General features: G+C 37.3%; 1 protein-coding gene across 1 annotated transcript; it reads right to left on the minus strand.

Annotated features, from left to right (window-relative positions):
- Positions 1 to 690: 690 nt before the first annotated feature.
- On the minus strand, positions 691 to 13,321 carry LOC131793857 (uncharacterized). Its single transcript, XM_059111359.2, has 19 exons — positions 13,180 to 13,321; positions 11,403 to 11,555; positions 11,118 to 11,180; positions 10,285 to 10,464; positions 9,364 to 9,439; positions 9,204 to 9,282; positions 8,626 to 8,719; positions 8,201 to 8,264; positions 7,736 to 7,818; positions 6,982 to 7,148; positions 6,486 to 6,525; positions 6,115 to 6,174; positions 5,752 to 5,900; positions 4,790 to 4,821; positions 4,072 to 4,167; positions 3,753 to 3,862; positions 3,120 to 3,224; positions 2,488 to 2,618; positions 691 to 2,002 (listed from the first exon to the last, which is right to left on the minus strand). Exons 1-19 carry the CDS (start codon positions 13,210 to 13,212, stop codon positions 1,819 to 1,821), a joined length of 1,899 nt encoding a protein of 632 aa, XP_058967342.2. The 5' UTR covers positions 13,213 to 13,321; the 3' UTR covers positions 691 to 1,818.
- Positions 13,322 to 15,716: the final 2,395 nt, after the last annotated feature.

A 15,716-nucleotide genomic window follows, 5' to 3' on the forward strand; every position in this document is an offset into this window, starting at 1 on the left:
ATCTTCAACAGTTCTAAATATTATATTATTTCTTAGACATTCCGTAAACTTCTGAATATCCCCCGAAAATATCCGGACACTCATAAAAGGCCTGGATCGGATTTTGTCATCGTCAAATAGATCAAGCAGCAAAGAGGCACCTGTGGTATTTCCGCCAGACGATATATGGGTACCTTGCATAGTGAATTTCTTTAAACCCTTACTGATAATGAAATCGGAAATCAGGCTGAAGTACTGAATGTTTCCATGCGCTTGGAATAACTTCGGAATTTTATTTTACACGAAAAAAATGAATTTGATTGTGGTCCTCGCTTTTACTGTAACTATAAATATTAATATTCCTTTACTTAAAACCCTCTTAAAACGTTTTTTTTGTAATAAATTGGATTAATCATTCCGTTACAACCCTATGAAATTGATAGAAAATTCAAAATTATTCGAATATCCAGAATGCTTTGACGGTCGGACATAAGGCTTCTTATGGTCATTATTTTACCCTAGAAATGAGAAACCTACATTTTCAGTCGAGAGGACCTCCTGAGGAATCAACTCACTAGGAGTTTTTAAGGCAAAATCATCCACCACATTGAGTCTAATCGCGACTGAATTAACATAAGCTACGTAATTTTTATACAACATAGCTTACATTTGATGCATTAAAATATCAAAATATTTAAGAACACAATGCAATTGGTACAAAAATATTTAATTCGATCAACAGGTACATCGCTTTTCAATAGGAGTTAAAACCAGACGCTTTCTTGGGGCCATTTTGGCAAAAACTAAACCTACTTATTCCTGCTATAAATACTTTTTTACACTTAAATAACAATTTGCGTCAACTACACTTGTAAGGCTGGTTTGTCCATTACCTATATCTACTAAAAGCCCAATGTGCAAAAAGGAATGGCAACGCTGGAAAAGTCATAGCAAATTTGTTATCTTCGGTAAGAATTTATGATGGAGAGATTAAATTTTGGGGGCAAAAGGTTTTGACACAAAGATGGGGAGTGAATTGACTCGTGTGAGTTGAATACATATTGTTGGGAAAGTAGCCCAGCAACTGGATATGCAGGAACTAAGGAACTTGTTTCGCGGTTTTTCAACCAAGAAGGGTAAGTAAGAATTTTCAAACAACGAACCCGTTCTGTAATCGACGCCGTTCCTGCAGCAGCACTAAACTTTCTCTGCGTGACCTGAGCCTAATACTCAACCCTTTCATCCCAAAGAGTGACTAGCATCTAATTTCTCCTCACCATATCATCCCTGAATCACACATTAAGGTCACGAGAGTAAGGGAAATGATCACCAACTAGAGGAGCTCTTGATTGTTAAACAAATTCTCCTAGTCGGCACCTTAGGAAACTTATGGAGAACAGTATTGAGAAAATGCATACTGACAATAGAGTGTAAAGGGTTAAACGTTGTGTTCCTCTACGAGAAGTTTTGCACCGATACGGTTTAAAATTCGTCTCATGGAGTTCTGTGCTTTTCTTCAATGATTAACAATAAGCTGATTCACTCTTAACGTATTGCAATGTTTGCCTATTTACACGTTGCTTTTTACAATTACCTTTGAGTGAGTATAAGTCTGGAATAAACAGAGCTCACAGTATGCTCTCGTCTATCTTTTTTTCTTTCGTTATTCTTTCTATTTTTCTACGTTTCCAGCTATACTGTTTCGTAGGCAAGAGAAATTTTGTTAAAGAAAAAACCGAACATAATGGAAAAAAAGAGTGAAAAAGCGAATGTAAAAGTTGAAGGCTACTTCTTCATCTCGACTTTCAACCTTACATTCTAGCGTAACCATCACATGGTTTAAAGAGCTTTCTTAGTTGGTAGGTCTGTGGCAAGTGATTTGGACTTGTTTGAATCAGTAGTTTGTTTGACATTGTGTAGTATCATCAGTCCATGATCTGCCATGCGCCAAGCATCTCGGTCTGCAGACTCATTTCTGATGTGGATTAACACTTCATCCAAGCCAAGCTCGGCAATTTCGTCCCTAAGTGAAAGAAAAAAAGAAAAAAATTATTAAAGCGAAAAAAATCAGAGCAAGTGCTTCACCTTGAGTTTAATAATGAGACATCGAACATTTATTAACCCTGTAATTCCCATGAGTGACCAAGAGGGAATTTCTCCTCACAATATCTCCCCTGAATCACACATAAAGGTCACGAGAATAAAGAAAATGATCACCAACTAAAGACGTTGTTGATTGCTAAACAAATCCTCTTTGTCAACACCTTTGGAAATGTGTGGAGAACAATGAGCATGGAGAATATGCATACTACAGTTGAGCTGCATCCTTCATCAGTTCTCGGATTACGTTCTTCCTTTGAAGATTTGACACTTTCCCAAACTAAAACTTTAAAGATTACCCAATATCAAGGGGGATGAAAATAAAATATTCGTGCTAAATTTTGTTTTGGAAAAAAGTCCGATTACCATGGAAGAATGTACCACACAAATTATCAGGCACACACTTACTTGTTCTCGTGTGAGTCTATCATAGCCAGAATAATCTTGGCCACTACATTCTGCAGCAGAGGATCCAAGCTGTATGCTAACTCCATTAGACAGAACTTCAAGTTCTCAGCCTCCACAAGTTTCTGACAAGCCTGAAATTAGGGATAGACAGGACATAGTTTGTTATATAATTGTAAAGTGCTACCTCTTCAGAATTTGTAATAACTTAAACCGCTTAGAGTGACTAGTATCTAATTTCTCCTTACAAAATCTCCCCTGAATGGCACATTAAGGTCATGACAATAAAGGAAATCACAATCAACTTAAGAAGCTCTTGATTGTTCGACAAATTCTCCTTGTCAGCACCTTAGGAAATGTATAGAGAAAAGTACAGAGTATATACAAACTGATGATAAGGTATAAAGGGTCAGAAGAAAAGTTCGTTGAACGTTTTGTTCGTTACTATTGCAAAGAAGCTTAGTAATAAGAAACACAGATGAATATTTCTCCGGTAAACCGATAGAAAGAGCGCTCTCATCATTTTGTGCATGTGGATTTTTCTAGATTTTTACTGAAACGTCGTCCGAATCTGTGAATTTCAATATTACCTTTCGCTCAAGTTTGTACATACGTGTCGTATCTCTGTTACTTACCAGCTCACTTTCAGCGTAATAAAGAATGATCTTTCCTGCCAGCAAGAACAGCTGTTCATCGTCTGTCAGATTGGGAAGAGACAGCAGCAACTCCAGCAAGGAATCCTGGGATGAATTAAAATTATTAGAAACGAAAAATTTAATGGCGACATTCTTTCTCTACCCTACAGTACAGTTGTCTTATTGGGGAGAGCAAGTTACCGTTTTAAGCTCGCGATCGTCCACCCAGCTTCCATGTTTGTTCCGGGATAAAAGTGGCCGGAGAGAGGAGTGGGCGGGCTCCTTTCCCCTTCCCCTCGGTTTCCTCTACCCAACGACCACCCCCTCGGTAGAAATTTCTACCGAGGGTCCAAACTTCCAAAGCTCGTTCTCCAAAAATACGAGGTTTTCCTTTTTCAGGCAACAAGAATACCCTTTATTTGTACACGATAAAGGTAAAATCTAATACTTGTTTATGAGACTAACAAAAGGATGGAATAAAACTACTTCAAGCTGATCACAATAATCAGTATTTTATGAAAGCGTAAGAAGTTCGTCCTACACTCCTTTACTCCAACTCACTTTCAAGGAACCGATTTGCTAGTATTCAAATTAAATACGTTAAAAATTGGGAAACCAGAATGCGCAACCTACATGTGTAATAATGACATCAGAATTCTCTATGGCCAATAGCTCCAGTGTTTGAAGAGCAAGTCGCTGCGTTTCTGCATCTCGAATTTTGCAAAGATGCACAAGAGAAGTAGCTACAGAAAGAAGAAGGCTATTATGTCACTGATTAGAAGATTCAATGATAAAAAAAGTACTTGGTACGGCTTTTAATGTAACAAAAACGGGGTGGACTACACAAAAATTTTATGCGTCAAGCTTTTCGATTATGAATCAAACACTTAAGGAAATGAATAGAGAGCAGTGTGAATACTGACGTTAGGGTGTAAAGGGGTTAATGTCATACCAGGCGCACTCTGTTGGGAAAGCATGACTCGTATCTCTGCCGTAAACACAAGTTCAAGGAAGATTGCTGCAAGGATTCGAGAGGCTGGGACTTGAACTGAAACAGAAAAAAGAAAGAGTATTAAGTCTAATTTGTAAAACTGCTGTCAAAACCCCCTATTTACCTTTTGACCCAAAAGAGTTATTAGCACCTAATTTCTCCCTACAATATCATTACCTGAACATAACATCTTTCAGGTAAATTTTTTAGGATGCATAATCTTTGACATTTCACACTTTTGAGCCGATGAAAGTGAACCTCAAATTTTGTTACTTGCTCAGTTGCATGTTAAAACTGGCAACCTTTATTCTTTACGAAATCATTCTAACTTATACCAGGTGCGGAGCTCGTGCTTATGCTAATTACATAGTTGAGCGTGCTGTTGTGCATTTCTGTGAAAACGTTTATGTTTTCTCTTATGCTAATTGTTAATGTCTAAAAAACCGCTAGATGCCAATCTATTCAATACCTGATATAGAACAATCTTTTGCAAAAAAGTGAGTGTGCAGAAGTTCTCGAATTGTAATTGTTTTTTTTAGGAGGAGAAAGTCCAAAAGTACTCTTTCACAAAATAATTTGATACCATTAATTAAACCCTTAAAAGAGATATCAAAAATCAAACTTGTTGAATCTTTCAAGTAAATAATAAATCAGATACTGTCAGTATCGATACACTTACTTCGTTCAGCAACGTAGCACAAATCCTCCAAGCTGTAAATGGAAAAGAGGAATTGCAATAATTTCATTCACAGCTTCGTGAAACATAAATAAGAGGTACACCGTTTTAAAAGAAGCCTTAGCTCAGTGGTGTCAGTTTTTACCTGACCTTCTAAATAAAAACATACAAAATCCACAATTCCTCCACTTGCTCTGACGAAGGACTAACGCTCGAAATGTTAGCTTTGCAATTCTCACGTCAACAACTCAGTTGATAATACTATATTACCCTTTAAGGGTAGCCTCACAGTACAACTAACCCTCCCCTCCCTTGCCTTCCATCAAGAAAACATATGAATCTCTCACAATCCACCATGCTTCATATGGCCAGCAAGACCCTTTTATATGCTCCGTGATCAAATGGAGCTTGCCCCACCGCCCCGTGCATCTACATTTTACCTAAGCTCTGAATGAGTTGTATCAAAAGACTGTACAAGTTATGTGGAATTTTACAACATGTGTCACTGGAGGTTATTAGCTGTAATAGATATGCAGTTATTCCTTAGTTACTTAGTGGTCAGAATTCATATCAGCGAGAAACCTGTGTACAGCCGCCCCTTACCCACAAAAAAAATCGGAAAGGGCCCATTGCCCGTTTTTGTCTTTGAGGGTAAGGGCGGCTGTAAAGTGACTTAGCAGCCAGGTGTAAAAGGAATCATGAAGAAAAAGTTAAAAATCGTTCGGGAAGAGCATAAATAGCTCAAAGCGTGGTTGTGGGCTTTCTTCTCACTACTCTCGAATTTTTAACAACCATTCTACCTCCTTTCCCTCTTTTGCAGGCCAGATTCATATACTCCTTGTTATCTTTATGAAAATATCTTGATTCTCCTTTCTACTTCACTTGTCCACTTACAACAGCAATGTTTTAAAATACATGAACGGCAAATATTTATATCACTGATTTATATTTCTTTTGGTTCTTACCCGTTTTCTCCGATGACCACCTGCCTGTTAGCTTCACTGTCAGATACTATATACGACAGGGCTGTCACAGCTTCATTCACCACACGATTCTCCTTGGAGTGCAACAGAGCACACATGGTGCGAACTCCACCCAGTTCCACAAACTGGTCCTTAAAACGTCAAAGTTTCACAGTTGTTAACTCGTGGGTACATTGTTTAAAGAGAATGGAGGATTTAGTTTGCAGCCTTAAAAGCGTGACATACAAAGTAAACTACAAAATTTGTTTTACCGATGTTACATTGTAAAAAAAGCTACATAATTCTGTCAGAGAGAGTCGTTGTCTAGTGAGACATAACACTGAAAACAGAAAAATAACTTCAAACCTGGATAACAGGAACAGTGAGTAGTTCTGATATTGCCTCTATTGCATATTCTTGAGTGGCCTGAGGAAATCAGATGAAAAAAATACTTTCACCATCAAGGTTAATTAAGTAAAAGAAAGACATTCTGGGTAAAGATTAGCTAAGGGCATTAAATTCAGGGCATCAGAGTCGAACCAGAGAGTTCTGCATAATAGCTGGAAATTCAAGTGTCTTAGATGCTTGAAGGGAACACCCTGCACCATCACAGCCATGTGCATACACAGTTTATGTCATAAAACTGAAGCTAAAAAGCTGTTAGGTGAATACCTAATGCCATACAAATATTAAAATTTTGGAATTATTTATCAGCAGACTTATGAAAGAATTTTTACCTGATCTTGTGACAGGCATAAATTCATCAAGGCTGGTAGTCTGAAAAAAAAAGGGTGATGGACAGTTACTTTTGAGAGGGTCACAGTTTCAAATAACAGTTCAATACATCTACCATCAACTTGATATTTCCAAAAATGTTAAGCCTTGATGGATAAACTATTAATTTTAGGCTTGGAGTGTTTCCAAAAAGGACTTTTTTGAAATATTTCTTGGTGATTAGTGCAAAAACAATTTGAACTGGCTGGGGTTTGTTTAAGTGAAAACAAGCTACTTGATTGTATTTTGCTTGATTGTAAATTTAAAGTGCTGAAAGTCATTGCACTAAGAACATTTAATATGTATGAACCACCTGCTCTTCCGACAGCTGAAAAAATGACAGGGATCAAAGCAATGGTTTCCAAGTTATGACTGATAGAAAGACTGGGACATTGAAATTTTTGGCTCAAGAGATTTTTCTCTCCATTTAAACAGCTGGAGCTAAATATTCAGACCTACCCCCCCTCTTGTACAATCCTAAATTTTGTGTCATCTCCTGTGGCCGCTAAACTGGCAAGTTCAAATGCAGCACCTCTTCTTTCTTTCATACTTCCTGTCTTGGCACTTTTCATAACTTTATCAATGTCCCTGATCTGTACCAGATGTGTCTCAATCAGGTCACCCACCTGTAAAATGGGTTTTTTAATCAGCGTTTTAACTACAAGTTAACATTTAACTAAGGTATATCATATAGATTCAATAATGGTGATAAAAAAATTATGACTTCAGAAAAATTCAAGAAAGGCTCACAAGAGCAAACAAACTAATTTTAGAATCAAAAGACCCAGGTTTGAGTCCTGATCAGGTCATTGTGTTGCATTATAAGGCAAAACACTTTCTTGCAGTACCTCTCTAAAGCCAGGAGTACAAAAAGGAGCCTGTAAACATTCAGGGATGCCTGATGATATGTGTGGTAGTGGCTTTACATCATGAAATGTAGTACAGGATTAAAAAGCCTGAGGAGAGTATTTCTCATTGTCTAAATGAAAAGTAGCTCAGGCCTTAAAATAGTGGTAGGAGAATTCTCTGATCTTCAATTCCTGGTACATGTGTTGAGGAACAGGAAGGGGGGGTTTACTTGTGATAACATTCCAAATGACAGGGGCAAAGTTGCTTCTAATAACTTCTTGCTCAAGAGAAGAGGATACTCCCCCTCCCCCCCTTCATCCCCACAGAAAATTGACAAAACAAAACCTTCAAACTGATACCTTACCTCTGTTTTGAAGTTATGAAACAAAATGGCACAAATCAACACACTGCATACCAGGAAAAATGCCTGGCCAAGGTAAAAGGTTACTGAAAAATCACAAAGAAATATAATTAGTTATTAAAACAAATACATATCTCTAATAGTAAGCAAAATTTCTTGTTTAAGTAAATTGTGTTAAATTCCGTCATTCTAACAATATATTGCATCTCTTTTGCATATATTTAATTTCTTTACTTTGGCTGCCATTTTCCATCAATTTGTGTTCATGTAACCCTTTAACTTTCATGAGTGACTGAGAGAGAATTTCTCCTTACCATATCAACACAGCACAGGAAGAATTACTCTAATAAAATCTGGGGGGTGAAAGGGTTAAGCTGCATTACTTTAAAACACCTTAGTGAATACCAGCCATTGTTAACTAGAAATTTATACTACTGACTTTTCTAGAACATTTAATTTGACACCTACTTGACCAATACATCTGTTCTTTCTTCCGCAAACAGGTGCTCTCCTCATTATCACATTCAAATGCCTAAAAAATTCAAATGATGTGAAATTACTCAAGTTTATTAATTCAACCAAGTAATGGTAACCTTAAAAGAAGCCCATAGGTGCCAAACTCATCCCATAGTTTGCACTCATTCATAAAATTGTTCCATTTTGGGGATTTAGCAGTGGACATTCCAGGAGATGACTTGTGGAGCCAGGAAAACAGGATGACCTGGAGAAAAACTCTTAGAGCAAGGATGAGAACCAACAACAAACTCAACCCACACAAATCAAACCTGAGCCACGATGGAAGGAGGCAAGTGCTCTCACCACTGCACTAATTCCCTACTCCCTGCATCCCCTGCCTATTAGCAAGCCTTGCAGCTTATGAATGAAAGACTCACCATCAGTTCAAAAATGACATAGATTCCCATCAACAAAGATGCTGTTACATTCATGATGCCACCACCAGCAAAAGCAATTACAAAAGTATTTTTGCTTGAAAAAGAAACAAAAAATAAATCAACTCTTTATAATTTCCAACCATACTACAAAATCTGTCAAGTGGACACACTTCAAACCTAAATGTTCAGCTTTTGGCCATTTTGTCAAATCCCTACAGTGCCTGCTAAAAATACTTTATGTAAGTGAAAGCACTAAATCAACTTTTGGACAACATATAGTTGTTCATTTTTTGTGCATTTATCTGTTCAAAATATTACATGGTGGCAACATGTAGATGTAGATGACTAGATATCATTAACTTTACTATTAATAGCCTTCACCATCCTCACTTTCACCAAATTATGAAAACTGTCATCATGGTTGCAAAATTAATGTAATTCAAAATATCCAACACTGCTTGAACTGTTGTAACCATCATAGGTCTAAATACCGCTATCACAAAAATTGCCATAATCTGTATAACTCTTGTGAGACTGACAAAATGGTGACTAAAATTTGTAGATCAAATGAATCTTACTTCATCCCATGCTTTCCTACAAAACCACCAAGTCTTGTGTAATTTGGGCAATATAAGAAACCAAACAACATCAAAGCACCTGCAAAAAAATAAACAGAATTGTCAAAAATTGTGTAATGAAGCAAACCTACAAACAAAGATTAGCATATTTTGTATTTACCTGTCCAAAATGAGGAAAACCAATAAATGGTTGTAAAGGATAAAACTGTAGCCAGAAAATGAATCCATAGTAGGACCTGCAAAGAGTAAAAAAGGAAATCTGTAAGTTCATTTCTTTAAAGTTTCCAACAGGTAATTCAGTGATTCTATCCTTTCAGTCAGGTAGCAAGCCTACCAATCAATCAGTCAGTCAGTCAGTCCCTCTGAGGCAGTCATCCAGTCAATCAGCCTTTATCAGTCAAATACTCAATCATTCAGTCAGTCAATCAGCCTGTGTCAGTTAATCAGTCAGAGATAAAGGGGGTACGTTTCTAAAGAAACTATGGTGCTGCATTGGTAGGAGAGTATAACAGGGTAATTAAGTATTATCAACTGAGTTGAGTGTCAGCCCTTTGTCAGAGCGAATGACACAGGGCTAACACTTAAAAAGTCAGCTTTAAAACTCTTTACAGTGGCCAATTTACATTATCAACTCAATTGATAATACTTAAATACCCTGTGTGTTAGAGAGTCAGCCTATGTGTCAATCAATCATTTGGCAGTCTGGATGTTAGTTAGTCAGTAAATCTCCAATGTTTTAAGGCATTAAGCTCAACTTTTTTCAACGTCCTCATTTAGTGAGGAAGCTGACCATAATTTTCAAAGATTCAAGCAATACATCTGGGCATAATACTCAGATAGACCATACGTTTCCAGTTTAAAAATCATGCAACTTAACAGTATATCCTATAAGTTACTCAGTTTGTCTGAAAGTTGGTTTGGTGAAATATTCAGTCACTTAATCAGTTAGTAAGTCACTAGCTCATTTTAAAATATCCAGAGTTAGTTGCTCAGTCTGTCAGTTTAGTAATCAATCAGTTGGTCACTATTAGGTATCAAATACTCTCTCCTATATAATAAACTCAACAACCAAAATAATAACCTTAAAATTGCCCAGAAATGTCTCTCTTCGTTCAAAAATGTTAATTTCTTTTCGCAATGCCTTCTGTACATCATCTAATTCCTCTTGTCCTAGGAGGATTGCTCTTGAACTGAACACATGTTCATCTGCACCAGCCACATCTTGACTGGACTGCTCTTGCCCAAATACAGTTGCATAAGACTAAAACAAGAAAAAGCACTCATCTTAAAAAATTCCATTGAATTCACAAAAAGGGTAAATCAACAAAGTTTGACCTTTCCTGCATTAACCCATTACACCCTAACATCAGTATGCACATTCTCTAAACTGTTCTATATACATTTCATAAGGCACTAACCAGGAGAATTTGTTTGACAGTCAAGAGCTAATTCAGTTGATGTTTGTTTCCTTTATTCTCCTGAACTTAGTATGTGAATTGAGGGTGATTTTGTCAAGTGAAATTAAATGCTGATGATTCTTTGGGGTCAAAGGGTTAAGAGTACTCTGAACCCAGTTTTACACTATGCACAGGTCCTGAAAATCACCTGAGGATTGGAAAGCTGGTCAAAGAAGATAAGAAAAGAGAAGAGGAAAGAGGTTTGAAAATCCCTCAGTATGCATGCTTTAAGACAAAAAGTAATTCAGCTGTGGCAGGGAAGTTTTAGGAACACTTTCCTAACAGATAAATATAGGCTGACACATTACTGAGGAAGGAAATATTCTTATACAATTACCATACAATACAATGATCATTTTTTAAACATCAATTACACAATTAACACTACAATTATGATTGACTTGGTTCACATCACAAAAGAGAAAAAAACCACAACAGCAACACAGTAGACACTAACCCCTCTTTTTCTTTTACTCATTGGAACCATTTTGATCACTGAATTATCCTGAATCCTGTAGTCCTAATAAATGCAATAAAATTGTTACAATAAAAATATATGATACTTGTTGAAGTATGTGGAACCATGATGATTACCAACTTATTAAGTAAATAAAGGATTTCTTTCACCAAATCTAATGAAGAACAAGGTGACAGTGTATTGGTATTTGTATTTGAATTAACAATCAGATATTGGGAGTCAAAGGGTCAGAAGCACATTGAATTATTTCTTGCATTTGTTTACCTCAAAGGTATAGCCATCTCTCAGATATTCTCCTTTGAATCTGAATCGAAACTGGTGCTCTGCTCTTCCAAGCTCAAATAAAATATGAAGCATCTGTGCTCTTGCTCTTGCAACTGTCTCATGTGGGTTACACACTAGGGTAAATGTCTTGCTCTGTAAATAACACAAAACCCATATCAAATATAAATAGGGCAACAATGCCTCTCTCAGGGGATTGTTGTGTCATCTGATATGATACTACCAAAACTTTGGACTGTTTTAAGAATGAAAACTCATTGTTTGTGGAAAAAGGGGGGAAGTTTGTAAAGAAACTTTGGTGCTGTGTTGATAGGGGGTTATACTAGATAATCTGGTCCTATCAACTCAGTGAATATGTTAATTGGCCACTGTAACGCTGATGTTTCAAGCATTAGCCCTTCATCAGAGCAAAAGTGGACACACTTGAAATGTCTGCTTTAGAAACTCTCCATAGTGACAAATTTATATATTAATCAACTAAGTTCATGAAATCAAACTATCACTGAGTGTAACACTGCTACCTTTGGCACTACAATTTGATTTATTCATAAAAGTGATTAAACTGTAACCTCACTGACTCAATTTGCCCAAGTCAAACTTCCCACTAACTTAGCTTTAATACCTTTCTTTTGAAGTGCAATTTTCAGTTGTTTATTGTAATCCGAGGTAATTCCAGGGCAGAGTTAAGGCAGAGAGAGAATAGCTAATCACACCCAGGAAAACAAGCATGCTTGTCAAGGACTACTTACCACCTTACAAAACCATTCCTTAAATTATATTCACAGTTTGAGCTATTAAGGTCCAACTTTACCCATAAATTTTTATGATTTAAAGGGCATGTTGTTAAGTAACCCTTCTCTAGTTTTTATTCAAACTCTGATAAAACTCTGAAACAAATACAAACTTTCAAGAAGAACAATTTAGCCCCCTTCTAGTGTCTTTGTGCAAATAGGCTACACTTTTCTGAGCTGGACAATTTGGGGCTGACAGAGGGTTCAACAATAACAGATTGTTACAGATATTCTGCTTGTTACAGAAATGATCCTGACAGGTGGACTGCATGTTTGAGAGGATTCAAACCTGTGCCTCCCAGATATGAGTTGGGTGCTGCTACCAACTGAGCTATGAAGCCTCTGAGAGCAAGGAAATTTATAGAGTGTTATTCTTTTCCCATACAGGAATTTGAAAACAGCTTGTAAAGAAATATATTTCAGTTGACCTTAGGGTGAAAACCAAAGCAAAGAAAATGATCCTCAAAGGTGGACTGCAATTTTAGTTAAACAGGCACTACATGGGATTATTAAGACATTTTTTATTTGGTTGCTTAAGTCAGCTTTTCGTCTATGAGGTAAGTATAGTCCAACTGATGGCTATCCAAATGATGAGTTTCAGTTATGAGGAATTTAGGGGTTTTCTCATCGCCAACTTGTGCAAAGATTTCGAATCAAAGAGTCACAAGTGTTTTTTGGTGACAATCTTACAATTTACAGCCTATGTATGTTTGACAAAAATTTGAAGTCCAAAAATAACAACGGAAAAAAGTTCTGCCAACTCTTCCAAGAATAGATACGCAGCAAAATTTATCAAGAAAAAGGAATTGAGCAACAGTTGTTGCCTGTGAGGAAATGGCAGATAAAATTGAATACACATCTATATCTCACCATGCCCTAACTGTCTCCAAGTTACCAACAAACGAAACAACATGAAAACACTGCTCTAGTCTTCCCCGAAAAGCGCATAGGCATTGCTCTTAACTTACCGGAAAAGCTTTGCTCTCCACGTATATCAGCATGATTGTAAGTTTCAACCCCAAGAATTCATGTAAATCACAGTTTCAGTTCATTTCTTAGCGAGAAAGGAATCTACTACGTCCGCCATGTTTGTATCGATTGACGTCAAAGCTGAAAAGCCACTTAGTATACTCCCCTGAGTAATGTTCGTACCCAGCTGTGTTCACTATCTCTCTCTCGCTCTCTTTCTCTCTCTCCTGAATGTGTAGAAAATGGTATAAGTTTCTGGACGCAACAATACCTTGGAAACTAGCATGAATTGAATAAAAAACGGTCAAAATTTATCTCAATTGTTACCAAGAGAGAAAAGGATGAATGAATATATAAAATAGCATCCTTAAAGCGCTGTGCTAATTCCGTTTAGCTTCCGTGAGAAGAGCAAGAAATGGCGGGGTTTGCGCATATCCAAAAATGATGATCCAGGCCCCTTGAGTAACGGCTAATCAGAAATGCTGAGTAAACTGATCAGAACATTAATTCTAGAGAAGCTCAAATCCTCGAAAAAGAGGCTTTTCTTGGGGTCAAATGAGACTTGACGGTAGACTACGACGTCCTCAACGAGAGGAAACTGCTTCCTCCCATTTACAAACCTGCGCAAGTTTAAGTGAGTCTTTTTCGTGCGCAAACGTAGTAAGGTTGGTATGGTGGACAATTTATTTACACAGAAAACGTAAACACCAGCCAATCTGAAGGATTTCCTTTTTTAGGGAGTGACATGACGAACTGAGAAGAAAGAAACACAGTGTGCTGCTGATGGGTGTCGAACTATTAACTTCTCGGATTAATATTTCGGGTGCTTTACATATTACTGAACTGTAGAAACTTCATGGTATTCGCAGTGGATATTAAACTTGATTCATGTAACGAACATATAACTACTAGTATTAAATAGCGATATACTGCCATTGCCATGTGCCAGAAAGGAAGCGGAGATGATCGGTAAACTTCATAGCGTAACACCTTTGACTGAAGACCGTGCAACAAAGCGGGCTTCAAGGAGTAAGTCAGTAAGTCTGATACATTTTGCTGTCCACGGTAATGCCGAAAGAGGAGATTGTTCTCTCTCCAAAGCGCCTTATTGACTCCTTCCCGTCGAGAGAAGAAGACTACCTCCTGACGATGATGGACATTTCAGAAATTCAGCTACCAGGAATTGGATGAGAAGTGACGGCTTTGACGAAATTTCACAATGGGCTCCATCTAAGTTGATTGGCGACAACGCGAAGTTTGACTTTGGAAATTGGCCAGGATCAACCACACCCGAAGAGCAATGAGTAAAATAGACTTACTTGAACGAAATGTAAAGGACTAAACAAGCTGTCAACTCTCCATCGTCTCCCTTCAGTGAGAGGACGCCAGTCACGGAGAAAGAGTTGCACAGTTGATAATTTACTCTTGGCAACTTAAGCATTTAAAAACATTCAAAAGCCTTTTTTTATCAGAAGAGGGTAGTTCGGCAATCAAGCGTAGAAAATTTTGGTCGATTTTGTCTTGAGCGATTTGTCAATTAGCTTGAGGAATTTCAGGTACCTTTTTTAAAGAGTATTTATCTAGTCAAATCAAATAACTTTCAAGCATTTTTTTTTCAAGAAACTCTACGTCTATTGTATACAAAGCAAGAGCTAGGTTTTTTCAAGACCGGAATTACTTACTTATCCCTTTCAGTTGCATAGTGAATCTTCATGCTAAATGTTTACAGCTACTTCGTTGACACTGGTACTTTTTACTTTAATTTGATTCCCCTGGTAATAGTTTATCGCCATGGGCAAGAGACAGTTAAGTTACGGTAACGTTCATGAGGAAAATAAGTTGCAGGACTACACCCGTAAAAGGGGTGGCTTGCAATTTTTTTTCATTTTTAGCAGTTACCAAAGATAGTCAAGCAGATTTCTCATCGGATTTATTTTCGTTTACACGACTCTTGAGTTTATTTTATAAAGGGAACTAGGCAGTAAAATTCACTTTAACTAATCAGTCTTATAGAGAAGGGCCAAGACATGTCAAGCATTTATATGATTTGATGAAGCATAAGCATCAATGTTGTCTGTTACTATAAATTCTCATGATGATGATCATCCGCCGATGGAACCACATCTTAGCGCTCAAAGTAGCCTGCAAGCAGCCTCTCATTGGCGCTGAGACACTGGCGGCGAAGCCTGCGCGTTTCGAGTTGGCGACGACGACTTCGCATAAACCCTTCACATTCAGCTCCCGCTTAGTTAGCCAGCAAGAATCTTGCACGCCTGGTTGCTCATGCTGTAGTGTTTATGGAAGCTCTTGCAAGCTACGTTCAGAGCAGTTTTACCTGTTGTTCAAACAACTTTCATCAAAGTCCTAAAACAGCACAGAGTTCTCGATCTTGTCGTATGCCACTACAAAATGAAAATTTGTTTTATTTGGCGAGATTACCAAAGACCAGCATTACGTCGGTTTTTTCTTTCTATGTAAATCTGTTATACAAAATACTTACAGCAATAACTTGTTCAATAATTTAAAAATACAGTTA

Source organism: Pocillopora verrucosa, chromosome 9, assembly GCF_036669915.1.
Source record: "Pocillopora verrucosa isolate sample1 chromosome 9, ASM3666991v2, whole genome shotgun sequence".
Classification (NCBI taxonomy): Eukaryota; Metazoa; Cnidaria; class Anthozoa; order Scleractinia; family Pocilloporidae; genus Pocillopora; species Pocillopora verrucosa.